The 25361-nt window shown below is 61.6% G+C and overlaps 4 protein-coding genes across 8 annotated transcripts; 2 read left to right on the top strand and 2 right to left on the bottom strand.

Annotated features, from left to right (window-relative positions):
- The first annotated feature begins 1185 nt into the window (after positions 1–1185).
- HMG20B (high mobility group 20B) lies at positions 1186–7609 on the top strand. 2 transcript variants are annotated; one of them, XM_062509976.1, is made up of 9 exons: positions 1186–1308; positions 3551–3650; positions 3909–4112; positions 4309–4429; positions 4533–4585; positions 4852–4927; positions 5100–5315; positions 5731–5863; positions 6512–7609. In XM_062509976.1, exons 1-9 carry the CDS (start codon positions 1271–1273, stop codon positions 6522–6524), a joined length of 954 nt encoding a protein of 317 aa, XP_062365960.1. In that variant the 5' UTR covers positions 1186–1270; the 3' UTR covers positions 6525–7609. The 2 variants fall into 2 exon arrangements, with proteins under 2 accessions (XP_062365960.1, XP_062365961.1); XM_062509977.1 differs by lacking the exon at positions 6512–7609 and having other exon boundaries at positions 5731–5867.
- A 303-nt stretch (positions 7610–7912) lies between these two features.
- Positions 7913–10309, top strand: GIPC3 (GIPC PDZ domain containing family member 3). The gene is made up of 6 exons (XM_062509909.1): positions 7913–8161; positions 8571–8756; positions 9065–9245; positions 9659–9771; positions 9904–9985; positions 10158–10309. Exons 1-6 carry the CDS (start codon positions 7913–7915, stop codon positions 10307–10309), a joined length of 963 nt encoding a protein of 320 aa, XP_062365893.1.
- A 328-nt stretch (positions 10310–10637) lies between these two features.
- On the bottom strand, positions 10638–17105 carry TBXA2R (thromboxane A2 receptor). 3 transcript variants are annotated; one of them, XM_062510089.1, is made up of 3 exons: positions 17010–17105; positions 11547–12457; positions 10638–11063 (listed from the first exon to the last, which is right to left on the bottom strand). In XM_062510089.1, the coding sequence occupies exons 2-3, from the start codon at positions 12351–12353 to the stop codon at positions 10812–10814; spliced, it is 1059 nt and encodes a 352-aa protein (XP_062366073.1). In that variant the 5' UTR covers positions 12354–12457; positions 17010–17105; the 3' UTR covers positions 10638–10811. The 3 variants fall into 3 exon arrangements, with proteins under 3 accessions (XP_062366073.1, XP_062366072.1, XP_062366070.1); XM_062510088.1 differs by lacking the exon at positions 17010–17105 and adding an exon at positions 16711–16801; XM_062510086.1 differs by lacking the exon at positions 17010–17105 and adding an exon at positions 16690–16781.
- Positions 17106–19503: 2398 nt separating this feature from the next.
- Positions 19504–24982, bottom strand: CACTIN (cactin, spliceosome C complex subunit). Of its 2 annotated transcripts, none has more exons than XM_062509954.1 (10): positions 24762–24982; positions 23898–24387; positions 22982–23077; positions 22384–22529; positions 22124–22286; positions 21923–22040; positions 21499–21691; positions 21046–21168; positions 20643–20935; positions 19504–20185 (listed from the first exon to the last, which is right to left on the bottom strand). In XM_062509954.1, the coding sequence occupies exons 1-10, from the start codon at positions 24938–24940 to the stop codon at positions 19695–19697; spliced, it is 2292 nt and encodes a 763-aa protein (XP_062365938.1). In that variant the 5' UTR covers positions 24941–24982; the 3' UTR covers positions 19504–19694. The 2 variants fall into 2 exon arrangements, with proteins under 2 accessions (XP_062365938.1, XP_062365939.1); XM_062509955.1 differs by having other exon boundaries at positions 20643–20911; positions 24762–24981.
- Between the last annotated feature and the right edge of the window lie 379 nt (positions 24983–25361).

Raw genomic sequence — 25361 nt, 5'->3', positions numbered from 1 at the left:
TACTGGTGTGACTGGGACCAGCATGAACAGTACTGGGGGCACTGAGTCCCTCTAGAGAGGAGTAGTAGGTTCACTGAGACTCTGTGGTGAATAAAAGCATCATGGAGTTCCCCAGCTGTGTGAATACTGGAGACACTGGAAGCAGACTGGAGGTCGTGGGGGACCTTCCCTTGTGTATTTAATGGAATCACTGCGACCATTATGGGCTGTACTGGGGTGACAGGAAGCAGTGTTGGGCGAGTAGTGGTGTCATGGTACCCCCTGCTGGGTGGGTACTGGGGTTGCTGGGAGCGGTGGGGGAGGGCAGCTGAATCAGTGGATCAGCCCTGAGGTGGGCACTGAGGTTACTGGGAGCGGTGGGAAGATACTGGGGTCACTGGAATGGGGCGGCGGCGTTGGGACGCCGCCATGACGTTGCCCCTTTAAGGCGCTGCTCTCTCCACAACACTTCCTCGTCCCCACGCTGGCTGCAGATTGGTCGGGCTGCCAGCAGCGCGCGCACGTCGCGCCCGCCAGCTCCGCCCTCCCTTCCGCCGCTTCCATCTGACGTCATCACATCCAGCCAATCCGCAGGGGGCTGCGCTCGACGAGTCGGCGCCGAGCGGCCAATCGGGAACGGTGCGGCGGGAGCCTCGTTTGCATAATAATAGAGGGGCGTGGTCAGGTGAGCGGCGGCGGCGGCGGGTTCGGACGGGGGATTCCATGGGGATCCACCGGGGGGGGGGTGGGGTGGGGGGGAGGGGGAGTCCTGTGGGGGGACCGGGGAGTCGCGGGTAGAGGGCGGGTTACGAGGGCCAGCCTATTGGGGCGCTGCGATGGGACCCCAAGAGGGAGGGCGAGACGGGGAGGGCCGGGGAGGGGGTGCCGGGGGGGCACTGGGGATGCGAGGGGGCGCGGAGTGTTACTGGGATGAACCTGCTGGGGCTGCGATGAGTCTCGGGGGAGGGGGATTTCTGCAGGGGAGGCCTCAGGGGACGCTGGGGATCGCGGGTGGCAGCGGGGCCTGGAGGATGAGCCGGTGGGGGCTGCGACGGCACCTCCAGGTGGGGGGTGGGTCAGTGGGAGCGGGCTGCAGCTTGTGCCGGGATCCTGGGGTCTGTGGGGGGTGGAGAGGCCAGTAAGGGGTTGGTTGGGGAGGAGATGCCGGTCGGGGAGGGGTCCTGTGATTCCTCCAGGAGGGAGACACCTCCGAGGGGTGTTTCGGCAGGGTGACCCCGGTGGCAGTGCCAGCTGTGCTCTGTCTGCAGGGTGGTGACCGAGACCCCCGCCCATGGCCCACAGCACCAAGCAGCCGCCCGCCGCCCTGCTGTAAGTGCCACCACCTGCCACAACCTGCTTTGGCCACCCTGTTCCATGTCAGTGCTCCTGGTGAAAGAGCAGCAGCAACTCGTCCCCTTCCAAGCCTTGGGAGTGATCTGGGTGTGCTGGGGAGGGATTGTCCCACTCTGCTCTGCACTGGGGCAGCCTCACCTCCAGTGCTGGGGCACCTTGGGCACCACAAGATCAGAAGGAGCCAAAGCTGCTGGAGAGTGTCCAAAGGAGGGACACGGAGCTGGGGAAGGGTCTGAGGAGCAGCTGAGGGCACTTGGCTCGTTCAGCTGGAGCAGAGGAGACTGAGGGGAGACTCCTCGGGGGCTGCAGCTCCTCCCGAGGGGAGGCAGAGGGGCAGGGACCGAGTTCTGCTCTGGGACAGGAGCCCAGCAAGGGCTGGAGCTGTGTCAGGGCTTGGGCTGGAGCTCAGGGAAAGGTTCTTCTTTCCCCCGAGGGTGCTGGGCACTGCCCAGGCTCCCCAGGGAATGGTCCCAGCCCCAAGGCTGCCAGAGCTCCAGGAGCGTTTGGACACCGCTCTCAGGGATGCTCAGGGTGGGATTGTTGGGGTGGAACTGATTCTTGTGGGTCCTTTCCAGTTCTGGATATTTCAGGATTCTGTGATTCCAAGTGTCTTGGGAGATCAGAACCAGCAAGGGCTGATTTCCCGTGAGATTTGTGCTGTCCTGAGTTGACCTTGGCCCTTCTGACATGGGGGCTGATGGATGGGAAAGTGTGTCAGAGGTGGAGGGAGGTAGATGCCAGAGCAAACTGGCTGAGGAGGAATCTTGCCCGAGATAACTTTACTTTTTAAAGAATCCTTAGGCATTCTAGGAATCCATATCACAAGGGGGTGGGTGATCTGTCTGGTGCTGGAGGGTGTTGGTGTGTTCCTGGCGAACATGATGATGCTGTGGACATCACTGGGAACGTTGCTCTTGGAGCTGATAAAGCAAAAGGCTGGCCATACCCCTGCACAGCCTCGGAGGGTTCTTTTCCCCCAGGAGCTGGAAGAAAAGGTGGTCTCACACCTTCCTGTAGGGTTTTTTGTGAGTGCGGGGGTGTAGGGCACTGGTTGGCCTCTGATCCTGGTGGAGGGACTTGTCCCACTTTTTCTGCAAGGACCGGTACAGTGGCAGGCTCTGTGCTAGGGTCTCACAGAAGGGCCCCCTAAATTAACTGCGAGGATGGCTTGTCTGGGTGATAAATAGATAGCAATAGCTTGGTGTCTCTGCAAGGACTGGGGTTTTCTCTAGGTACACAATGTGGCAACCACAGGAGAAATTCTGAGGTGCATCCTGAGCAGGTTGGGATCTCTGTAGCTTTGCTTGTGTTTGGCCCTGGGCTAGTTCCCAAGTCTGGGGACCTGGTTGGAAGCCAAGCAAGCATAATTTAGTGATACTCAGGAGCCCTTTATGGCTCCTCTGATATGGTGAGGACATTTCTAGCAGAGCGGGAGCTGCCTTGGGGACCCAGGGATGTGAATGGGACAGGGCTGTGGGATGGAGCCAACTGAAGGAGGTGCCAGGGCGGCTTGGGGAGCCCAGGGTAATGCTCTGGTGGGACATAGAGGCTTTGCCCACCCAGTGTAGGACCTGCAGGTGCTCAGTGGGGCAGGGAGGCTCTGCCTGAAGCAGCTGCTCATTTGTAAAGCCATGGCAGTGACCTGGGGAGCGGGACTGTGCCCTGCTTGAGATATTGGGGAGGTGTCACAGACAGCACAAACCTGCTGGGGTGGTTGTGGCCAGAGCGGGACAAGCCAGCACCTTTCCCTCACCCTCTGCCTCCAGGGCTCCTTGGGTGTGGGTGATGCTTCCAGGTGGTGCCCCTGGCACCAGTATCCAAACCCATGTGGCTCCTCCTCCCTTGTAGAGTCCCTTGGGACTCCCCACCAAGGTGTGTCCCAAGCCCAGGTGACAGAGATGTGACTGTCAATGTTACCTGACCCCAAGAGCCAACCCCCATCCAAATGTCCCTGAGGAGTGCCAGGGTTGCTACCCTCAGGGCAGCTTTAGTGTGCAGGGCTGCCCTGCTCACCTGGTGCTGGGTTCTGCTTCGGTGCCAGGGCTCTGTTGTAGCCTCCCTTCATGGGAACAGCGGCTCTATCGCCAGGGCCGGGTTTGGGGCTGTTAGACTCGGGATTTGGGGAATCCGGTGAGTGCAAGGTCATACTGCTGGGGCATGTGTTGCTGTTGGTCCCCATGATGTCCCAGCCCTCTCTGATGATGCTCTCTGGCTGCAGACATGCCACGGGCAAGGCTCAGCATGGGAACTTCATGGTGGCCATCAAACAGGAGAAGGGAGAGTCGGCGCGGGTAGGCAGCGACAAGCCGGAGGAAGAGGTGAGTCCTGGGGCCCGTGTCCCTTCTCACATGATCTCTGAAAGTGGAGCTCAAGGTCCCTGGCTTGGGGCTGTTTCTGCCCTTCCATTTGCCCTGCAGCAGCCCATGTGAGTCTGTGGCTGTGGCCGTGGGCCAAGGAAGGGCTCAGACTTTGCCTTGAGGGCTGTGTGGCCCAGGTGGGCCTGGGGGCTGCTCCCATGTCCCACTGATGCAATGGCTCTGATCCCTGATGAGCTGTCCCTTCCCCCTGGGTGCCAGCCGGTCAAGAAGAGGGGCTGGCCCAAGGGCAAGAAGAGGAAGAAGATCCTTCCCAATGGCCCCAAAGCCCCTGTGACAGGCTATGTACGCTTCCTGAATGAGCGGCGTGAGCAGATCCGCACGCAGCATCCTGACCTGCCCTTCCCGGAGATCACAAAGATGTTGGGAGCAGAGTGGAGCAAACTGCAGCTCTCAGAGAAGCAGGTACTGGCCCCCAGGGGAGACCCTCCCCCCCTCCCCTCGGCTGGGCAGCTCCAGAGCCTGCTCCCCAAACCCCTGAGCTTGCTCCAGGAAAGGTACTGGGCCCGGTAATGGGTAGTGGGAGCTCGGCAGGGAGGGTTCAGCAGCTCGTGGGAGCCTGGATTGGGTCAGGCTGAAGCTCCTCTGTGACCCTCCACAGCGATACCTGGATGAGGCAGAGCGAGAGAAGCAGCAGTACATGAAGGAGCTGCGGGAATACCAGCAGTCAGAGGCCTACAAAATGTGCACGGAAAAGATCCAGGAGAAAAAGATTAAAAAAGGTGGGTTATGGGAGCAATGGCTGTCAGGATCCATCCAGGTGCTGCCAGAACCTTTCAGGGACATGATGCTGGCCCCTGGGATGACCTCCTTCCTCCCCTGCAGAGGACGTGGGTGCGGTGGCTGTGAACACCCTCCTCAATGGGCACCCGCACAAGGTAAGGCCCTGTCAGGTCTGCCTGCATGTGGGGAAACGGGTACGTTGCACTGCTGGGCTGGCTGCAGGTGTGGGTGGGCAGAGGGAGTGCTTTGAGTCCCAGGTTCCTGGAGGAGTGGGAGGCAGAGTGTAGCTGTCCTCCCTCTCCACTTGCCAGGCAGGGCTAGCCCTCACCCTGTCCTGGTGCCCTCATCAGCCTGGTCCCAAGGTGTTGTGGTCCCCTCTAGTGGGCTCAGCCCTGCCCAACCCCTCCCTCTTGTCCCTCAGGCTGGTGAGTCCAGTGACACCTTCTCCACCTTCGATGTGCCCATCTTCACGGAGGAGTTCTTGGACCAAAACAAGGGTAGGGGCTTTGGAGAGTCATTGGGAAGCCCATATTGAGGGACCAGGTCCTGGCTGGAGCCTGGGCATTGGTGACACAGAGCTGCTTGGAAGAGCTGTGTGTGGGACAGGGCTTGGGTTTGGCATGAGAGGGGCCGAGGTCTGTACCTGCGGACACGGTGCTGTCCCGGCAGCCCGGGAGGCCGAGCTGCGGCGGCTGCGCAAGATGAACACAGAGTTTGAGGAGCAGAACGCCATCCTGCAGAAGCACACGGAGAGCATGAACTGTGCCAAGGAGAAGCTGGAGCAGGAGCTGGCACAGGAGGAGCGGCAGACCCTGGCCCTGCAGCAGCAGCTCCAGTCTGTGCGACAGGCCCTTACTGCCAGCTTTGCCTCCCTCCCCATCCCTGGTGAGTTGGGGGCAGTTCTGGGGCCCCCTGGCTGCTGGGACCCCTGCCTGGGCAGAGGAGCACTGGGTAGTCCCCCCCATCCCATGCCAGGGAGCACTGAGGGGCAGTGAAGTGGTGGTAAGTGCCCGTCTGCTGCTGGGGTGGGATCTGGCAGCACTTGGGGAGCTTTTCAGGAAGCCCAGGGATGTGACAACCAGCAGGCTTCCCTGTTCTGGGACAGGGCAGGCTAGGATCCCTGCTTCTCTGGAGCCACACTCACAGCTGCACCCCAGATTGACCCAAATCTGTGTGTTCCTGGGCTTGTGCCACTGCAGGAGGTGACATCTGGTGCTGAGGTCCCTTCTGCAGTCCTTGGCACATGGGCAGGGTTGGGTAGTGGCCTACTGGCCCTGCTCACTGGGCTGTCACCTCTAAGGCACTGGGGAGACCCCCACGCTGAGCACCCTGGACTTCTATATGGCCAAACTGCACAGTGCCATCGAGAGCAACCCCCTGCAACATGAGCCGCTGGTGCTGCGTGTCAAGGAGATCCTGTCCCGTATTGCCAGGTGAGTGCAGGGCTGGGACCGTGGCACAGGTGTCCCCATGGGACTGCAGGGTTGAGCAGAAAAGGTGTGGACAGAGATGGGTGTGCAGCTGCTCAGGGAGCTGAAGGGGAGGAAAGCTCAGTGTCTGAATTCAGGAGGTGTCCCCATGTCTAAAGATACTGATCTGTTGGAACAAGTCCAGGGAAGGCAACAGAGATGCTCTGAGGGCTGGAGCCCCTCTGCTCTGGAGCCAGGCTGGAAGAGCTGGGAGTCTTCACCTGGAGAAGAGAAGGCTCTAGGGAGACCTGAGAGCCCCTTTTGCAGGGCCTAAAGGGACTCTGGGAGAGCTGGAGAGGGACTGGGGACAAGAGAGGGAGGGACAGGACACAGGGAATGGCTTCCACTGCCAGAGGGCAGGGCTGGATGGGATATTGGGAAGGAATTGTTCCCTGGGAGGGTGGGCAGGCCCTGGCACAGGGTGCCCAGAGCAGCTCCTGGATCCCTGTGAGTGTCCAAGGCCAGGTTGGACATTGGGGCTTGGAGCAGCCTGGGATAGTGGAAGGTGTCCCTGCCCATGGCAGAGGGAGAAACTGAATGAACTTTAGGAGCCCTTCCAATACAAAACATTTTGGGATTCTGTGACTCAGCCGTGCTTTTCTTCCTCCTCAGTGAACACTTGTGAGAAGACCAGACCCCAGGCCTGGCTGGACCCCAGGCCTGTCCCTTGGAGCGCACCCAAGGGTCAGTCTCTGCAGGGGGACTGGCTGTTCCCCCCGCCCCTTGCACCTTCCTGTAGCTGGGACCCTCCAGCCCAGACTGCCCCACCCAGGGCTGCACCAGCTCCAGGGACCTTGAGCTTTGGGGGACAAGCAGGGGCAGGGCTGGGAGCCCAGCTGGGGCAGCATGGGGAGAGGATCAGCATTGGCCAGCACTGACAGCACCCCTAGCTCTCTTCTGCACTCCCCAGTCCTGCCTTGCCAACCAGGGGCTCCCTGAAACCTGACTGGGGCAGGGGAATCACTGGTGCGTTTGGGCCTGGAGTGAACACACCCCTTTAGTGTGAACTGGGGCTGTGGGGATGGAGGGCAATGGGGGGTGGCCGGGACCTCCTTGGTCATGGTGCTGTCTTCTGGCTAGTGTGAAAGCCCCTTGGTCCAGTCCTAGCAAGGACATGAGGACAGCTCTTTCCTGCTGCCTGCCTCAGCTTTTATGTAATGGGTGCCTTCAGCCCCTTGCCCCTGTCACCATGCTTGGCTCCCCTCCTTCCCCTCTATATCTGGGACCAGGCAGTGAGCTCCTGAAAGCAATAAAACTCTTCAGGCCAGAGGGGAGCTGGAACTGACCCCCTCCCATGGTGGGACCCCCTGGAAGAGGGGAGCTGGGACCCACCTTGTCCTGGGGAGGGGACCCCTGTAGGAGGGAGCTGTGACTGACCCCTTCCTGCTTGCAGGGACCCTGGGTGTGCTGCACTAGCTTTTGCCTACTCCCCCTTTTGCCTGAGCCCCCCTGCTCTTATGGGACCACTGTGCTGGCAACTGGGGTCGGGGTTGGTGTCCCCGATACTGCCTGTCATTAATCTCAGACTGTGTAGAGTGTCTTATTTTCTTACTTAGCACTACATGGGCCTGGCCCTGGCCCTGGGTCTGACAGGGACTGGGCTGTTCCCACCCTTCCCTTGCTTGCCAGGCCTGTGCTCTGCATCTGCCATTTGCCATCTCCTGGTGCCTCTGGGCGGGGGAATGGAGATGGGAACAAATAAATGTGGGAGAAAACCACTCTGGTCCCTGTGTGTCTGTGCTGAGCTGATCCTGGAGTTGTTGGGGTGGATCCGTGGGTGACAGCCCTGAGCCCGTCACTGCAGCCCCCAGCCCCAGCTGAGGAGGATGTGATGGTGCTGGTTCTGTGCCAGCTGCTCTCCCACCTCCTGCCTGGCTGGGGCTCTTCCTACGTGGCAGAGCTCACCCGATCCGCACGGGTGACCTGCGCCACCGGCTCAGGTTCCCGGGTACGGGGATCACCTTACGGCCGGAGGGGAGCCAGCCCCATCCATAATTCAGCAGCGCCGCAAGGATGCAGCGGGTGGGCAGGCACGGCCGGCAGCCCCCGGAGGGTGGCTCCATGGAGAACGGCGTGGGGCAGGAGCCAGGGACCCCTGAGCCACCTGGCCCCTCAGCCCCCCGGGCTGTCCGTGCCCGCCCCAGGCTGGTGTTCCACACGCAGCTGGCCCATGGCAGCCCCACGGGGCGCATCGAGGGCTTCACCAACGTCAAGGAGCTCTACGCCAAAATCGCTGAGGTCTTCGACATCTCGCCTACCGAGGTGAGGGGATGCAGCCTGGGGAGGGGTCTTCATGCCCTTGTGGCACTGTCTGTGGCCTGTGCTCCCACAAGTTCCCAGATGCTTTCAAATGTAGTCCCCAAAATTTTCTGGGAGAGTGTTATGGCCTCAAGGGTTGTATTGGCTCTTCTGGGGAGGGCTTGGGAGCTCTGTGCCTCAGTTCCCCCCCATATGTGGGCAGGGAGCTATGGCTGCCACTTCCCTGGCTGATTCCAGCTGCCCAGAGCTGTGGGAAGGTGCACAGGGATGGAGTAAGGCTGGGGGTCCTGGGCCCCTCTGTTCTAGCAGTGCCCAGATCTGACCAAATCCCGCTGAACTGGCTGTGGCTCCCCTGACACCTCTTGCCCTACTGGGCATCCCCAGTCCCTGCTGACGGGGTTCCCCGGGGCAGATCCTCTTCTGCACGCTCAACACGCACAAAGTGGACATGCAGAAGCTGTTGGGGGGACAGATTGGCCTGGAGGATTTCATCTTTGCCCATGTCCGGGGCGAGACCAAGGAGGTGGAGGTGACCAAGACAGAGGACGCGCTTGGCCTCACCATCACAGACAACGGGGCCGGCTATGCCTTCATCAAGGTGAACCCCTGGGGATGGCTCTGGGGCTGGGGCAGCCCTGAGGACTGTGGCCCTGCAGGTGACATCCCCTGTGCCTCCCCTCCCTGGGACCAGGCTCCTCCCTAACTCCCCATATCTGTCCTTCCCTGGGTCCACCCTGGCCCTGGGGGTCTCCCCTGCCATGGGGAGGTTTAAAGAGCTTCCCTGCCTGATCTGGCTACGAAACGGCATGGGACTGAGGTGGTTGTGTGTGGGTTGGGATGGGGGCTGTGTCTGACTGTCCCATTGAGCCATGTGGTCTCTGTGTCCTGTCCCACCGTGGTCCCCAGAGGATCAAGGAGGGGAGCATCATCAACCGGCTGCAGACAGTGTGTGTGGGGGACAGCATTGAGGCCATCAATGACCACACCATTGTGGGCTGCCGGCACTACGAGGTGGCCCGGATGCTGCGGGAGCTGCCACGGGCTCAGCCCTTCACCCTCCGCCTGGTCCAGCCCAAAAAGGCCTTTGGTGAGTTACGAAGGTCCCCCTGCTCTTGCCCTGGGGATCCTGGTATCCTCCCCATCCCCGTGGCCCTGCAGCCTCTCCCCAGTGACTGAGTGCCTCCCAGGGTTCACTATGTGTACCTTGTGCGTACACCTCTGCACCCCCACAATATGTGTGTGTACCCCACAGTCCTGGGGCACCCACATGGGGGTCCCCACACCTGTTCATGCACGCCCTTGCTCTGTGTGCATTGTCCCGAGCATCCATGAGCATCCCAATCCTGCACCCCTGCATGCCCCTGACATACCCACCCTGTCCCACACCTGGCTCATCCTGCAGTGCCCCTGGGGGTCTGGGGGATGGCCAGGCACTGAGCAGCGAGGGGCTGGGGATCCCAGGTCCTGCCTGTGCCCTCACCCCCTCACCTTGGGGCACAGACATGATCGGGCAGCGCACACGGACAGGTAAATCCCTAGGTGAAGGCAGAGTGGCCAGTGGGAAGGAAACGCTGCGACTGCGGACACAGGGGCCAGCCGTGCTGGAGGAGGGGGTAAGACCCACCCGAGCCCCCCACCCCGAGCCTATGGCTGCTCACACTGTGCCAGAGTGGGCATAAGCATCCCCGTGCCCTTGGTGCCCTCTGTACTGCCTGCCACTCAGCCTCCGGGTGCCTCACCCGCAGCCCAGCCCCTCCGAGGAAGAAGCTGCCCAGCGGGTAGATGATCTGCTGGAGAGTTACATGGGCATCCGTGACAGCGAACTGGGTGAGGAGAGGGCCTGGACCCTGATCCGGAGCTGCCCCTACCCCTACCACTGACCTGCCCCTGTACTGACCCTCATCCCCATCCCAACCCTGCTCCAGCCCCTGCCCCTTCCCCAGCTCCTGCTCCTGTCCCAGCCCCTCACACTGGCCCTGATCTCCCTCTTCCCCGACAGCCTCGACGATGGTGGAGGCGGCCAGGGGCAGCCCCAGCGTGGCCCAACTTGCCCAAGGGTTGGACTCGGTGCTGGGCGAATTTGCCTTCCCCCAGGAGTTTGTGGCTGAGGTGTGGGCAGCTGTCTGCCACCCCAAGGGGGATAAGGAGTAGCTGGGGGGCAGATGTTGCTCCTCGCTTCTGTCCCCTCCCCATCCCCATCCCATCTGGGGCTGAGGTGTTGATGGGGGTCCTCATCCTGCCCCCCCCACCCTTCTGAACAGCACTTAGATCTGTCTCTTGGGCTCGGGGGCAGAAGGCACCCAACCCACCCATCTTCCTGAGGATCCCCCTTGCACATCCCCAAATGTGATGTGCAGCAGCTGTGGCTCATTAAAGGAGAGACTGGAGGAGAAGGGCTGTTGCTGATTGTTAGCGGGGTGGGCTCCCCCCAGGTACCCTCCCTGGGGCCCCCCAGGAGGTGGGCACCAAGAGCTGCATGAGCTGTGCTTTATTGGGGACAGGGAGGGGGAAGCAGCCCTGTGCCCCCCGACAGACCCTTGGGTATTGGGATTGCAGGGGGGGAAAGCCCCTGGATGCAGGTGATGAGGATCCACTGCAGGGGTGGGATGGGGTATGGCTGTGTTCCCCTGCCCAGTGCCCGTCCCCAGTGCTGCTACTGCAGAACGGAGCCAGTGGTGAGCTTGTGGGGCAAGGAGGGGCTGAGGGAGACAATGGAGGGCCGGGGGTGCAGCCGGGGGTACACACGCTGCAGCACAGCCCGGCGGAACAGGATGTACACCCAGGGGTCCAGGATCTGGTTCCAAGTGACCATGCGGATGTAGATCAGCAGCATCTCCTGCGTGTCCCTGGGCAGAACCCATACCTGGCCAGGCAGGTGCTGCAGGACTGTCTGGACAATAAAGATCTGCGGGGAGAAGGGGGAAAAGTGTCAGAGGAGGATCCATGAGCTGCTCCAGGGTGGGGAAGTGATGAAAGTGGAGTCACTTGGAGGAGTCCTGGCCCCCGGTTCAGGGCACTGAGGAGCACATGCTCTACCTGTCACCAGGGGACAACTTGTGGTGTAGAGAGGTGGCAGGGGGACACCGGCCAGGAGGTCTTACCGAGGGGACACCCCCAGACCTGGGACTTCACGAGTAGAGAGACATGGAGGGGACATAATGAAAGCTGGGACCTCACTGTGAAGGGTGGGGGACACCAAACCCCACGAGGGACATGGAGGGAGGTGGGGGGAACACACCAAGACTGAGGTCCCACAAGGATGAACAGGTGACATGAAGACCCCCCCCCCCCCCCGCCCCCCCCCCCACGAGGAGGAACAGTGGGGACATGAAGATCCAGGAGAGACATGGAGGGGAGGTAATGGGGCACACCAGGACAGGAGCCTCACCAGGAGGGGCATCCAGCAGATGGTGGCAATAATCATGATGCCCACGAGCTGCACCATCATCTCCACCTCGCTGTCACGGCGCCGCTGCACCGACTCACGGTCGTGGTAGACACGACACAGCGTGACCACACTGATGGTGTTGAGGACGAAGGAGAGCAGCACGGAGAGGATGCCCAGCAGTGCAAAGAGCAGGCAGAAGATGATGTCGCCAGTGTCAGGCAGGAGGGTGAGGAAGCACCAGGAGCCGGGGAACTGCAGTGTGTACTGCCCCAGCCCAAACACTGGCAGCAGTCCCAGCAAGCAGGAGAAGCCCCACACCAGCCCCACGATGGCCCAGGCGCGGCGCTTGGAGAGGCTGGTGGAGCGAGAGAAGGGGCGGTTGATGCCCAAGAACCTCTCCCCGGCCATGGTGGCCCCCAGCAGCAGCGGACACTGCCCGAAGAAGACCATGGAGAAGCCGAGGAAGTTGCAGAGGTGGCAGCTAGGGTCCACCTTGGCCCAGGAGAACTTGGTGAAGTGGTAGGGGATGATGACCGAGGCTGTCACCAGCAGCCCCATGAAGTCTGTGACCACCAGCCCACAGAGGAAGATGAGGAAGGAGGAGCGGGCCTGGCTGGAGAGCTTGCGGGAGGAGCTGACCAGGACGCAGAGGGCAAAGAGGTTGGAACAGAGACCGATGAGGCCAAACGCAGTGGAGAACCAGGGTGAGGCAATGCTGTTCTGTGCACTGGCACGGCCATCGCTGGCATTGAACACCCCGAAGCACGAGTCTGCCTGCCTGGCCATGCTGCTGTTGGGGGGCTCCATGTTCTTCACCCCCTCCTGCTCCTTCCAGCAGCCTCAGGCACTCTCCTGGCACTGCTCCATGGCTGGAGCCCCCCCACTGCTGTCGGCACCACTCCCTCCTTGCCCTGCAGGGGGAACAGAGGAAATTTAGGGCTGTTCCCCATGGCCAAGCCCACCCATCATCCATCCTGAGCCTGCAGATACCGAGTTCTCCAGGGGCTGTGAAGGGGGACACCATGGTGGAATCTCAGCCCGTAGAGTGGGACACCAGAGTGGGACCCGGCCCCTGCCGGCCCCAGGCACAGCTGCAGTGAGTGCCAAGAGCTGCAGCCCTGCAGCTGCTGGGATTAACTGTTCCCAGCCACGAGCCGCATGGAGCTGCAGCCACGAGGCTGAATCCCGACACAGTGAGTGCTGGGAAAAATGCAGCATTGACAGCCTGGCTCCCTCCTGCCCCGAGGGGACATAGCCAGAGATCCCTGGGCCATCACTCTCCATCACGGTGGGGGACACACTCTGAAGGATGCAGGCACCAGGGCATGATCCTGACACTGCCTATCCCTGAGTGCAAATCCCTGCTTCACTGTGAAGATGCCCCATTCCTCCAGTCTGCTGGGGAAACCCGAGTACAGGTTTGAGGCTGTGCTACAACCCTGGCATTGTTGCCAAACCACAGCCAGTGTGGATGACAGACCTGCTCTGCCCTCCTGGCATCCTTCACAATGGAGCTGTTGGTTTGTCACCAGGACAGTGGCTGTGACAGGGTGAAAGAGATGGCTGTGGCAGTGGTCAGCCCGGTCAGTGCCACTCTGCCTCGCTTGGGCTGGGAAGCATCTGGAAATCATAGAATCATGGGATATCCTGAGTTGGAAGAGACCCACAAGGTTCACCAAGCCAAACTCCTGGTCCTACAGCATCCTCCATTGCAAATTAGTCCAGGCTGCAAATGGGATGATGCGGGACAGGACAGAGACATGGCAACAGTGGGGACTGCACAACCAGAGACACAGATGCCCAGAGGGACCAGACCCCTCCTCTCCTCCTGGGACCCATTTCCCCAGGCTGTGGATGTTCTTGCCACCCCACCTGTCCCAGCCCACCCTCCTGGCTGACATGGTCCTCAGCCCAGGGGCCCCAGTAGATGTCCAGTGGGAAGCCCAGCCCCACCCCAACATGCCACCCTTGCAAAGCCCCCACTGCGGTGCCCCTGCCCAGTTCACGGTGGCACGGCCACCTGTCTTCTGTCCCCAAGTTAAACTTCACGCCAACCCTAACCATTGCCAACCCTGACCGTTGTTCCATCACTGTTCTGGCTCTGGGTCCCCACGCCATGTCCCTCACCCAGACACCCCTCAGCCGCCCCTGGTGCACAGGGCTGGGAGCCACTGCACACACCCGAGGCATGCACTGATCACATTGGGCTGGGATGGGGCCAGGCATTGCAACATCCTCTGGGGCCTCATCCTGGTGACATGAGGGGTGAAGATGCTGGCACCCACCCAGCAGCACCCTGCCCGTGCCGTAGGACATGCAGCCCTGGGGAGTGGGGAAGGGGCCAGGGATGGTGGTGGTGGTGGCTCATCCTCATCTCTCTCCTGTCCTGTCCTGGTGTGGGGGGCTGGCAGAGCATGGTGGTGAATCACTGCGAGGGTGGGCCCGGCTTTTTCCATGAGCCAAGAGTGAAAACTTGCTGCTGTTTGCTCTCACTGGTCCCCAAGGGACCACGTCAGCCCCAGAGGCATCAGCCCTGCAGACCCGTGCTGAGGCCTCAGCATGACATTTTAAGACCCCGAGGAGTCACCAGCCTTTCCCACATCCTCTGAGAGGTGTCAAAGTCACCCCTGCCCCACAGTGATGCTGCACGGGTGCCTGGTGTTCCAGTCCCACTCCAGCTGTCCCTTGCCATGTACCTGCCCACAGGGTCAAGGTGCTGTCCCCAAACACGTTCCTCTTATCCCAGGGTGCTCCCTTTGCTCACTGGGGTTCAAGAGCCCAGGAGGTAATTCTCCCCTGCTGTCCCCGTTACCTGGGTACTCACAGCCACAGGATGCTCTTGGCTGTTTGCTGGCTAACTGTGGCAGGGTAAGACCTGTCCCTACAGTGTCCAGTGGAGGGGGGAGAAGGGCTGGGGGGTGTCTCCCTGCAGGGGTACCTTGGCCAGTCAAGGAAGCAGCACCCCCAGAAGCTCCAAGTCCCACCATTACCTACATCTCCTCCCTTCACCTCCTGCCCACAGCCTGGATGCTCACTCACTGCCCACTGTGGCCTGGACAGGGACCGTGGGGGCTCGGAGGTCTCTGAGTTTGGCTCAGGGGGTGAGCAGCTTGGACTCCCCCCTGTGCAGAGCTGCCTCTGCTGGGCCCAGCACTTAGAGGGAATAAAATATTTACAAGGGGCCACTTAGCAGCTGCAGAGATGGGATGTGCCAGAACACACCAGTGGTGCCTCTGGTGCTATTTACCCCCCATCACGGGCAGCCACTGCAGAAGGATGCATGTGGAGAGAGCAGGTCCTGCAGAAAAAAAATCCTGAGCCCACGGATTGTCCCCACTGACCCCCTGTGCTTGGGTTTGGCGTTGTGGACCCAGCAAAATGGAGATACCATTGGAACAAGGGTTTGGCAAGGGATGCTGGGATAAAATCCCATATGAGAGAAGCTAGCTCCAAAATGTTCTGCTGGAGGCTGTGAAGCACTGGCAGTGGGGTGTGGGGGGCTGGTGCAGGCACTAATGGGGTTCCTGGCAGTGCCTGAGCCTGTGGGTTTGGGTCCTGCTGCAGATGCACCAAGGCTGCCCTGCCTCTGCTGGGCTCTGCTTCCTGCCCTGGCCACATCCGAGGGGAGTGAGGGAAAGACAAATGGGGAGTGTGGGAGGCAGCTCCTTATCAGCTTCTGCTCCAGCCTGTTGTTTCCCCAGGCTTCCCCAGGCAGAAGTGGGCATGGGGTCTGGACAGGGCTTGCAAGATCAGGCAAGGGTGGGAGCTGGAATAGGAGAGGCACTACACACCTGCAAAGGAATCCCCAAACCAGACAGCAGTGACTCCCCCCACACCCCATGTGTACCCTTGACCTGGGATCTGCCACTGGATGTGGTGCTTAGCCACAGAGAGCCTTGCAGAAGATGCTGTAGCACATTTGCATTTATCCCTTGCATGGTCAGTCTCTGCCTGCTGGACCTCTCCAGGATAATGACTTTCCCTGCATGATCCCTTCCGTCTCCACACCCTGATGCCCCTGGTGCAGGTGGTCCCATGGGACACTGTGTCACCTGTCAGGGATGGATGTAGTCCCACTGCCACCTCCCTCCAGGCTGGGGCTCTGGAGTATCAAATCAGGTTGAGGCCATCAGCTGGGACAGGAAAGCCATGGGGATGAGGACTTGGCAGGGTATCAGTGTTCTTCCCTGGGCCCACAATCATCACAAGGACCTGCTCCTGAAGAAGGTGGCCTGGCCTAGAGCAAGGACATCTCTAGGAAACCCAGGACAGATGACATTTGTGGGAAGCAGTGACACGCAGGATTGTTCCTTCCAGGCATGATAACTGTTCTCGCCTGTCTGTGCTGTGGCCCAGGGCAGAGGTCCCCAACCTCTTGGCTGACTGAGAAACAATTGGCACCATCCCCATTCCAATCTCCAGGGCCCCGGAGCCGGGCAGGCAGTGGCTGGATGATCAAGCCGGGTGCCCTGGAGTGCAGAAGCTGGGGCTCAGCAGCCCTGGGGCACCAGGGTCCCCCGCCCCACGACTGCCCCTGCCCGCAGCGGCATCTCGAGGGCTTCAAGGCTGCTGGGCCGCCCACTCCGACAGCCCAAAATAGACCCTTCCTTTCCCGGCCTTTTCCTGAGCATTTCCAAGTCCTTCTCCGGCTCTTCCCAGAGGAGCCAGCGGGCGGCGGCGGGCGGCGGGGGGGGGAGGCACCCGTCTCAGCCGGGGAGCCCCGAAAGGAAATCCTGGTTCCGACGGGAAGCCGGAGATATGCCCGTCGCGGACCCTCGGTCCCGGGGACAGACAGACAGTGGGGGGAATGGGGACACCACGTGTCTGTCCCCCACTATGGGGTCTCCGCTTCCCCTTCCTCGAAAGGCACCCGATCCTCGGGGCTGTGTGCGAACACGGCGGCTGAACAGGCGGTGAGAGCTCTGAGAGCTTTGGAAGCCCCTGGAGCCCCGACCGTCCTACACAGCCCAAGAACCCCCCACAGCCGCTCCGTTCGTCTCAACCCTGTGGTCTCTGTCCGTCCATCCCGGTCTCTCTGTCCTCTCATCCCAGCCTTCTGGGCTCTTTGTCCTTCACAGCCCCCTTGGCCCTGCATCTCCCGCCCCCCTCCAACGCCTCCCTCCCGCGCAGACCCGAGCCCTACCTCGCTGCCGGCGGGACTCACCCGGTTCAGCTCTGCTCAGCCAAGCTCGGCTCAGCTCCGCGCCGGGGCGGGGGAAGGAGCGGGCTCGCCGCGCCCCCCGGAACCGGACCCCTCCCTCTCCGCTCCCTCCCTGCTCGGGACGGGCCTCCAGGCGGGGATCGCCCCCCCGGCCCCATCGCCCCCACCCCAGGCAGCGCCCCGGGGACTCGACAGCGTCCGCGCCCGGTGCAGCCCCCCCGGTGCCGGCGCCCAAAGTCCCCCTGGCGGAGGCACCCGCGGCTGGGTCCGTGCCGGGGCTGGGCTCCCGCCCCGTTACTCACTTGTTTACTCCGGCCGTGCCGCCCCTCCAGTGGGACCCGCACCGCGGAGGGGTCCCGCAGAGGGGGCGTCCTCGCCGAACCCCGCAGCGACTCCGGGACCCCAGAAGGGAGAGGCAGCTGCGGATCCGGGCGCTGGGGTGGCCGAGGGCCAGGGTCCCTGCCTTGGAGGGATTCGCCTCCCTGGGGTTTTCCCAGCCCGGCAGCTCCGAGGTCGGGATGTCGCTGCGCTATCCAGACCCGAGACCAGCTGGGGTGGCACGTCCCCAGGCAATGCTCCTTCCCATGGTCTCAGGACGCAACAGCCTCCTTTGCTGCTCCTCGTGTTCCACCGAAGAGGGCAGAACTCGGCTCTGGCCGCGGCGTTTCCCTGAGCTCCGAAGAACTGGGAGCGCCTGAGCCCACGGAGGACGCGGGGACATCCTGTCAAGGCAGGCAAGGGGCACAGCGGCTCGGCGCTCAGGTGGATGCCCAGGCAGGTTTTCCTGGCACCGGCTCGGCAGTGAGGGGCTGCCATCATCCCGGTATCCCTGGACTGGAGCCGAGATTGTCGCAGCGAAAGCCCGGGGGAAGGCAGGGCCAGCTCGCAGAGCTGGATCGCGACTGGCCCTGTGTGCTGGGAGCAGGAGTAGCCCCCACGGCCAGCGAAATGCGCGGGTGGGGCCGGGCTGTGCCCCGGAGCAGCTGCGCCCACGGATCATAGGACATGGGGCAGCTCCACCGGCTGCCCCGCCCGGGCACGAACCGGCAGAGCTGCTCTGTCCCCCTGCACAGCTCAGGGCTGTGCTGTGGCAGCTTCCCCCGAAACGATGGGGAGATGTGGTCCAGGAGGAGCACTGAGAGCAGCCAGGTCAGGGAAAAGCCGTCAGAGGCTTCAGCCAGATCCAGTCCCTGACCTGGCCCCAGCACCTGCCTGGAGGCTGCAGCAGCTCCCGGGATGTAGGCTCCTGTGCCTGGCTCAGTGACCCCATCCAGGGCCTGGATTCAGACGTGCAGGGAAACTCATTGCCTGAAAGAGGACATGGACCCTGCTCCAGCTGGAGATACAGTGGGACATTTTGGGGGGAGTTCACAACTCTGTATGTGTCCAGGAATGAAAGGGACAGGCTATGGGGAGGAAGGCTGTGACTGGCAGATGAGCAGGGCACCAACCACCAGCTTTAGAGTTTGGGTTTTTCCCCCATTTCCTCCCCCTTGGCCAGGCCTTCACTCACTTCCTGCACTGAGCCCTGAAACCCCCCTGCAACAGGTAGCAGCTGGAAATAACTCACAGGAAGGGGAGGCCGTTGAATGTGTCTGGTGCAGCTGCTAGCCCTGGGGATGTCTGGCAGGATGGAGAGGGGGTACCCATGTGCAGGACCAAGGCAGTTGGGCTCCCCCACCCCCACAAGTGTGGGTGGCCACAGCAGGCATGGGAGCCTCTTGAGCACCAGGTCCCACCATGGCTCTGGATCCTGCCAGCAGAGCCAGAGGAGCCAGGAGTAGGGCAAGTCAACTTGCCTGAGCCACGGGGCAGCCCCCAAGGCCTTGGAGCCCCCGACACAGAAGGGCTGGCTTTGCCCTACTGCTGGGGGACCTGGGCAGCCCCCTCAGTCCCTGCACCATGGGCCTGGACTGGGGAGAGGGTGGATGCAGGTAGGAAATGGCACCTCGCTGAAGCCAGGGCAGAGGTCTCCTGCACTCCTGGGCACTACTCACCAGCACCCCATTGTGCCTGAGTGGGCATACCCCAGGGTATGGGGGCTTGTTGGGATGGAGCCATGGGGGGGTGAGCCCGGAGGAGTCTGGCTGTGCCCGTGGTCATCATGGTGGGACCAACACCAGCAAGTCCCAGCTTAACCCTGAAGTGCCCCTAAGGTGCCCAAAACCCATCTGAACATCAGTAGAGGCCCTCAGGAACTCCCACCTCATCAACAGGAGACTGGGGAGTGCAGCTGCTTCTTGCCCAGGGCAGGGAGAGCCTCACAAACATGGGGTGGGAGGGACCTGCAGGCTCTGGAATCCGGATTTTCCCCTGTAAGGAAATATCCCAACCAGCATCCGTCTCCTCTACTCCACCATAGCAGGCGCCTGGCAGTATTAAAGCCTCCTGTGCCACAGCCAGGACTGAGGGATGTGGCAGCACTCCCAGGCTGGAGAAGCCAGATCCCAGGGGAGGATGTGCCAGGAATGGGGCCCAGGGAAGGGTGAGGGACCCCTCAAGAAGCAGGACACAATGCAGTGCTGGTCTGGTGAAGTCAAGGGACCTCTGACTCCAGATGGGGAGCAGCAGCTGGACTGGACTGGCAGGGTAAGGTGAGGTGTTTGGAGTGGGGCAAGGAGCACATAGGGCTGACGCTGTGGGGATGGGGTAAGAGACCCCAGAGACACAGGGGTGAGGACACCCCAACCCAGGCACTACTGAGTCCCCAGGGGAGTTCCCCATGCTGGCCCAGTGTGTACTGATTAGCAATGTGACGCAGGAGCAGTGGGAGTACCCATGCCCAGGATCTCACGGCTAAAACAACCCTTATTTTATTAATACCAAAGTCTCAGGGTCCTTAATGATAATTGCAAGGACAGAGAAAAGCCTCAGGAACATGCCCAGTGCTGGGCCAGGACTTGAGGCCATGCATGAACAGTGTCTGTGCCGCGGGATGAGACCCCGGCCCACCCCATGCCAGGTGTCCGAGGGCACTGAGCAGCCCCTCACCGGCGGTACCGGTAACGCTTGAAGTGGAACCAGAGCTGGAAGATGCCATTGGCAAACTGGCAGCGGAAGCCATGGCGGTGGGAATACTCCCACTCCCTGTTGACAATCTTGAAGGCGATGTCCTCATAGGGTGGCCCAGCATGGAAGCGCAGGATGGCAAAGTCCTTGTTGTCCTGGCAGGCCTCCAGGAAGTACTCGGGCGTTGAGCGCTTGTCAATGAGGTCGGGGTAGAAGATATTGAACTTATAGCCTTGCACAATCTTGGGGGGGGGGTTGTCAAAGTCGTAGTGGGTCTGGTTATACTTGTTCCACTCGAAGCCTGTGTGCACACGGTTGAAGAAGCGGGGCTTGCGTGGCCGGTACTTGTCAGCCCACAGATAGGCCTTGCCTGTGAGCGGCATCTCCACGCTGAACTGCGCCTCGTCCGCGCCCATGCCCTCCTTGGCCTTTCGGAAGAAGATGTCATCCGTGCTCTCAGAAGCATCGCCTATAGGGGAGGAGAGGTGACGTCTGCAATGCCAGCCAGACCTGGGCCATGCAACATTGCTCCAAAGCACACAGAGAAGGAGCTGCTGTGAAGAGGATGCAGAACTGGAGGTGGGAATGCACGGGCTGCCCTGCAGGCTCTGAGTGGGCACTGGGCTGAGTTGTGCGAGAAAACTTGACCATAATAACACCCGTCCCACTTGTCTGCACCCAAACACCTTGGTAGTACTGAGGCAGGTTGCCCTGAGCACTGTCTCCCTGCTCCTGCCCAGGCCACAGTGCCCTGTGCTCCAGGGGCACCCCTCCATGAGGCCAGCTCTGGGTACGTGCCCCAGATCCGGCTCTTGGCCCTTTCTGAGGGCAGTGTCCCCTCCAGCCCTGAAGCCCAAATCACTGCACGCCCTCTATGCCATGCAGGCTGCAAAGCCAGTGGGCGCAGGGCCTGCCCTGGGACTCACCTGTCACCTGGAGCTGCTGGCGCAGGAGGAGCAGCCGGTGCATGTCCTCCTCAGCCTCCAGCACATGGGCATCAAAGGGGAGCTCGTTGGGGCCCAGCAGCCGGGGGCTGTACTTGCCCGCGTCATAATCATCCAGGCTCTGCTGGATCAGATCCTCCTCCATCAGCACAGCCTCCCCCTCCGCCTCTCCCTTGGCCTCCGCATCCTGCTCTGCCTCTGGCTCTGAGGATGGCCCTGGCTGTGCCTCAAGGCTCTCCTCAGGTTCCAGCCTGTGTGCAAGGGAGAAGAGAGGACTGGGACAAGGACGTTTTCCTCGTTCGCCGCTCACCTGGGCTCTGCTGTGGGAAGGGTGAGGGCACAAGACTGCCTTTGTGCCTGGGGACAGGCCCAGGTGTTTGCTCACCTGTCACTGGGAGAAGCTGGCTCCCGCTTGATGATGGGGAAGAGCGGTTCACTCTCCACACCCTGCTCCTGCTTCAGCTTGTACAGCTTCTGACGCAGCACGTCCTGGTGCCGCTCCCGCAACCTGAGAGAGGAGAAGAGCCTTTGGGTCCTGCCCAGCAGAAGCACCTCACTCCAACTGCCCAAAGCTTTGACACCCACCTCCATGGGCAGAAAGCTGCTGGGCTTGCATGGCTTCGGGCTGAATAAGCCCCAGTTCAGTTCCCTCTTGGAGACCTCATCAAACAACACCACTACAGAAGGGACTGGATGTCCCACCCTGCTCCCCTCTTGGAAATCAGCCATCTCAGAAAAGGCAGAACACCCTACCCCATTCCCTCCACCAATTTGGTTTATGCCTCCTCAGCTCTGCCCACGGCAAGAGTCTGCACTGCCCCCCCCTCCCTGCTCTCACCTGGCCCGAGCCATGTAAGCCTTCAGCTGCTGCAGGAGGCTCTCCCAGTACCCAATGTCCAGGTTGGGCCCTCCTGCCCGGATCTTGCTCTCAATGCCCTGGTACAGAGCTTGCAGCTGGTTGTACGTCTTTCCCTTGAACACGGACTGCACATCTGAGCTGACTGAGGCATTGACACCATCCCGACGCTCCCCTGGACAGGTGAGGGCAGCTGGTCAGTCTCCAGGCACTCAGCTGCACTCATCTGGGTTCTACCAACAGCAGGAGGCTGGACACAGCCGAGGACAGCTGCCAGACCCACAGCCTCCATCCAGCAGGTCCAAGAGCCCCTCTGAGCCTGAGCACGCATGGCAGACCCTGTACCCTACGTGACACACCATTCACAGTCCCTGACATCCACACCAGGCTCTGCTCTCCTGCTCACCTGGTCCTCCTTTCCCAGAGGCCTCCAGCTTGCGGAGCTTAGCTATCTCATCCTCCGTGATGATGGTCATGTCCCTCCAAAAGTCCACATTCTTCCCTTGTTCTAGTTCCATGTACACCTGCAGGCAGGAGACACATCAGCAGGAAAGCAGAGCTGCTAGAGAAGCCCTGAGCCCAGGCAGAGAGGCAGCAGAGCAGGCACCTGGATGTCCTCCACCAGGTCCTCCATGTCAGAAACGGTCAAGCCATTTAGGAAGGTGTATGGCTCATGCATCTCCACGGCCAGGTCATCGTCCTCTGCGCTGATGTACTTGGCCAGAAGATCAATGGGTTTTGCCCTTCCATCCCGAATCCGGATCTTAGACCTGGAGAAGGGAGAGGAACAGAGAGACAGTGGGCGATACTGAGAAGTGCCATCCTCTGCTTCCTTCCAGGCCCGGCTCTGAGCAGCTGCACACCTACCGCAGCTTGGCCTGCTGCAGGTGGAAGTTGTCCTCCTGCTCTTCCCAGGTTTTGAAGTGCTCTGCCTCTTTCTCCCGCTGCAGCATCTCCAGCTCCTGCTCCCGCATGGCTTTTTCCCGCTCCCGCTCCAGGCGCAGCTGCTTCACCTGCCCAGGGTGACAGAGCTGTGAGGCCACTGCTGATGGGCCATTGTACAGACACCACAGACATCTGCTCAAGGACACAGCCATGACATGATCTGTCCCTGAGTTGCCTTGGCTCCTGCCATCAGCCTTGAGAACTCCTGGAGAGTGGGGAGCCAGTGGGGCCAGGCTGCCTGGGCTCACTGCCAGCCCTGTGGGAGACAGGGTACACAGGCAGTGTCCTCAGAGTCATGACCTGGTATTATTCTCCTCAGCACCTCCTGAGGTCCTGGGCTCAAACCCAGGAGAAGAGGTTTCAGAAGAGCAGAAGACAGGATTCTATGGCTCCCACAATCCTACACACTGGACACACCCAGGAGAAGAAAAAGGGGACTTTCCAGAGAGGGATGGAGAGAATTAGGCTGTAAACAGAGCTCTCTGTCAGACAGTGACATGGAAAGGACATCTTATCCCACCTTCTGCAGCTCCAGGCGATTGTCCTCCTGGATTCGCTTGTTCCTCTCCTTCAGGTCCTTCTCATCCAGATGGCTGATCCCTTTCTTTTCCAGTGCCTTGAACAGAATAGCCAAGGGAAGCTGTGGAACCCAAGGAGTTCCACGGCCCCTCACTGGCCAGCAAATGCTACTCCATTCACCTGTTTCTGCTGCTCAAGTGAGGTCTGATCCTGTTGAAGGTCCCTAAATCACTCAAACACAGTTCCTGAAGCCCCTTAGCAAACCCAGGCTCAGGCCACATAGCCCACCTGGCCTGGGGAGCTGAGTGCTAACACAACAGTATCATGGAATCACGAGGGAAGGGACCTTAAAGATCACCTTGTTCTACCTCCTTCACAGCAGGGACACCTTCAACTACACACCAGGTTGCTCTAAGCGCTGTCCAGCCTGGCCTTGGACACTCCCAGGGACACTGGGCACTGCTCTGAGTAACCTGTGCCAGGGCCTCCCCACCCTCACCTTCCCAATATCCCATCTAACCCTGTACTCTGGCAGTGTGAAGCTATTCCCCTTGTCCTGCCCCTCCAGGCCCTTGTAAAGTTCCTCTCCAGCTCTCCTAGAGCCTTTGTAGGCACTGGAAGGAGCTCTAAGGTCTCCCCAGAGCCTCCTCTTCTTCAGGGGGCCTTCTCCCTAACCCTGAACACCCCCACTATCATTCCTATAGCAGAAGTGCTGCATTCCCATTACCATCCTCATGTCCCTGACCCCATAAATGCTGCCCAGTACTCAGCCTGCAGTTTCCAGCAGCTCCCAGACCCTTTCCTGCTCTTGACCCATCTTCTTATCTCACCCTCCTGGATACAGACCCCACCTCGGGCACAGTCACCTGACTTTCCCTGCCTGCTCCATCTGGCTGCAGGGACAGGGCAAAGCTCACCTTGCTCCAGATGAATGTGCCCAGCAGGTTGTTGTCTCCAAAGGGATTGTCGGTGTTCGTGTAGCCCATGTACTCCTCACCCCAGCCCATCTTTTCCCGCTTCTTTCTCTCCTTGGCCTCCTTCTTGGCCAACCTCCGTGCTCGCTTCTCCTCGGGTGTCTCCAGGGCCTTCAGCAGAGCCGCCTGTTTCTTCTTCTCCTCCCTCAGCCTGAGCCGCTCCTGCAGGCTCAGCTGCTGCCCCGGCTCCTCTCGGTCCCGGGGCCGCGGCGGGGAGGGGGAGCTGACGGAGGACACGGAGGACTTAGATCCATCCCTCCTGCGGCGCCGCTCCCGGCTCCGCACTGTCCTGTCCCGCCCGCACTCCGGGCTGGAGCCGGAGTAGCGGCCCCGGGATCGCGAGCGCCGTTTCCTCCGGTCCTTACGGTGCCGGTCCCGGCTGTTGCTTCTTTTCTTCTTTTTGCATTTCTTTCTCTCATCGCCGGAGTCCGAGCTAGGCGGGGGCACAGCCGGGCTTCAGCGGGAAGAGGCCACGGCCGTGCCGAGCACAGAGCGTCTCGCTGCCACAGGTGAGGCCGGCCCAGCACCGGCGCCACCGGCAGCGCCAAGACAGCGAGGAGTAGCCGCACCCCCCGCCCCTGATCGCCCCGGGCCAGTGTCACGCGCAGCGCTTGGGACCGACTAGCCGCCCCCAGTCCCCCGGCCCTCCCCGAGGCTGGCAGGACCGAGCACCCCCCACCCTCCGACGCCGGGCCCGGGGGCAGCGGCCGGTTCGGGCTGCGCGGGTCCCGGCACACCAGCCCCGTTCCCCCGGACCCGCTGCCCCACAGACCCGGCGCGGCCAGTCCGGGCCAGGTGCTCACTCACCTCGAGCTCGCCTCCCGGCGTCGGCCCCTACTCCGGCTCTTGCTCCGGCTGCGGTGCCGTCGCCCGCGGCTCCCGGACCGCGAGCGCCCCCGATCTCGCTCTCGGTCCCGGTCCTTTTCCCGGTCCCTTTCCCGCACCGAGCGGCCGCCCCGGGCCGGGCTGCGCGACCCAGAGCCCATCGACAGCGGCGGCTCCGCCCCGGGGCCTGCGGGGCCTCAGTGCACCAGGCTGTCCCGCCGTCCGCCTGAACCCACCCCGCCGCACCAGCGGCCCCGGCGCAAACCGGCGGCGGCAGGGCAGCCCCGTGCAGGGGGCGGAGCGTGGCCGCTCCCGCCGGTCCCTACGCGCGCCCCTTTTCCCCAAACCGCGCCGCGCCCGCACGGCGCCCACATAGGAGGCGGACACACCGGAGAGCACAGCACAGACTGCAGAACGCTTTATCAGAGCGGGGTACAGATCTCTGGAAAAGGGGCTCCCCGGAGAAGGAGAGGAAAAACCCTCAAAACAACCGAGAAAAGAAAAAAGCGCCCAGGCCTCGAGCCCCCGACGCAGAGACGGGATAACACCCCAGCATCGGTGTCCCCGTCCGGTCGCAGCGTC

The sequence above is a fragment of the Cinclus cinclus genome, chromosome 28 (assembly GCF_963662255.1).
Source record: "Cinclus cinclus chromosome 28, bCinCin1.1, whole genome shotgun sequence".
NCBI classification, from domain to species: Eukaryota; Metazoa; Chordata; class Aves; order Passeriformes; family Cinclidae; genus Cinclus; species Cinclus cinclus.
This window is presented reverse-complemented; position numbering and strand designations above follow the sequence as displayed.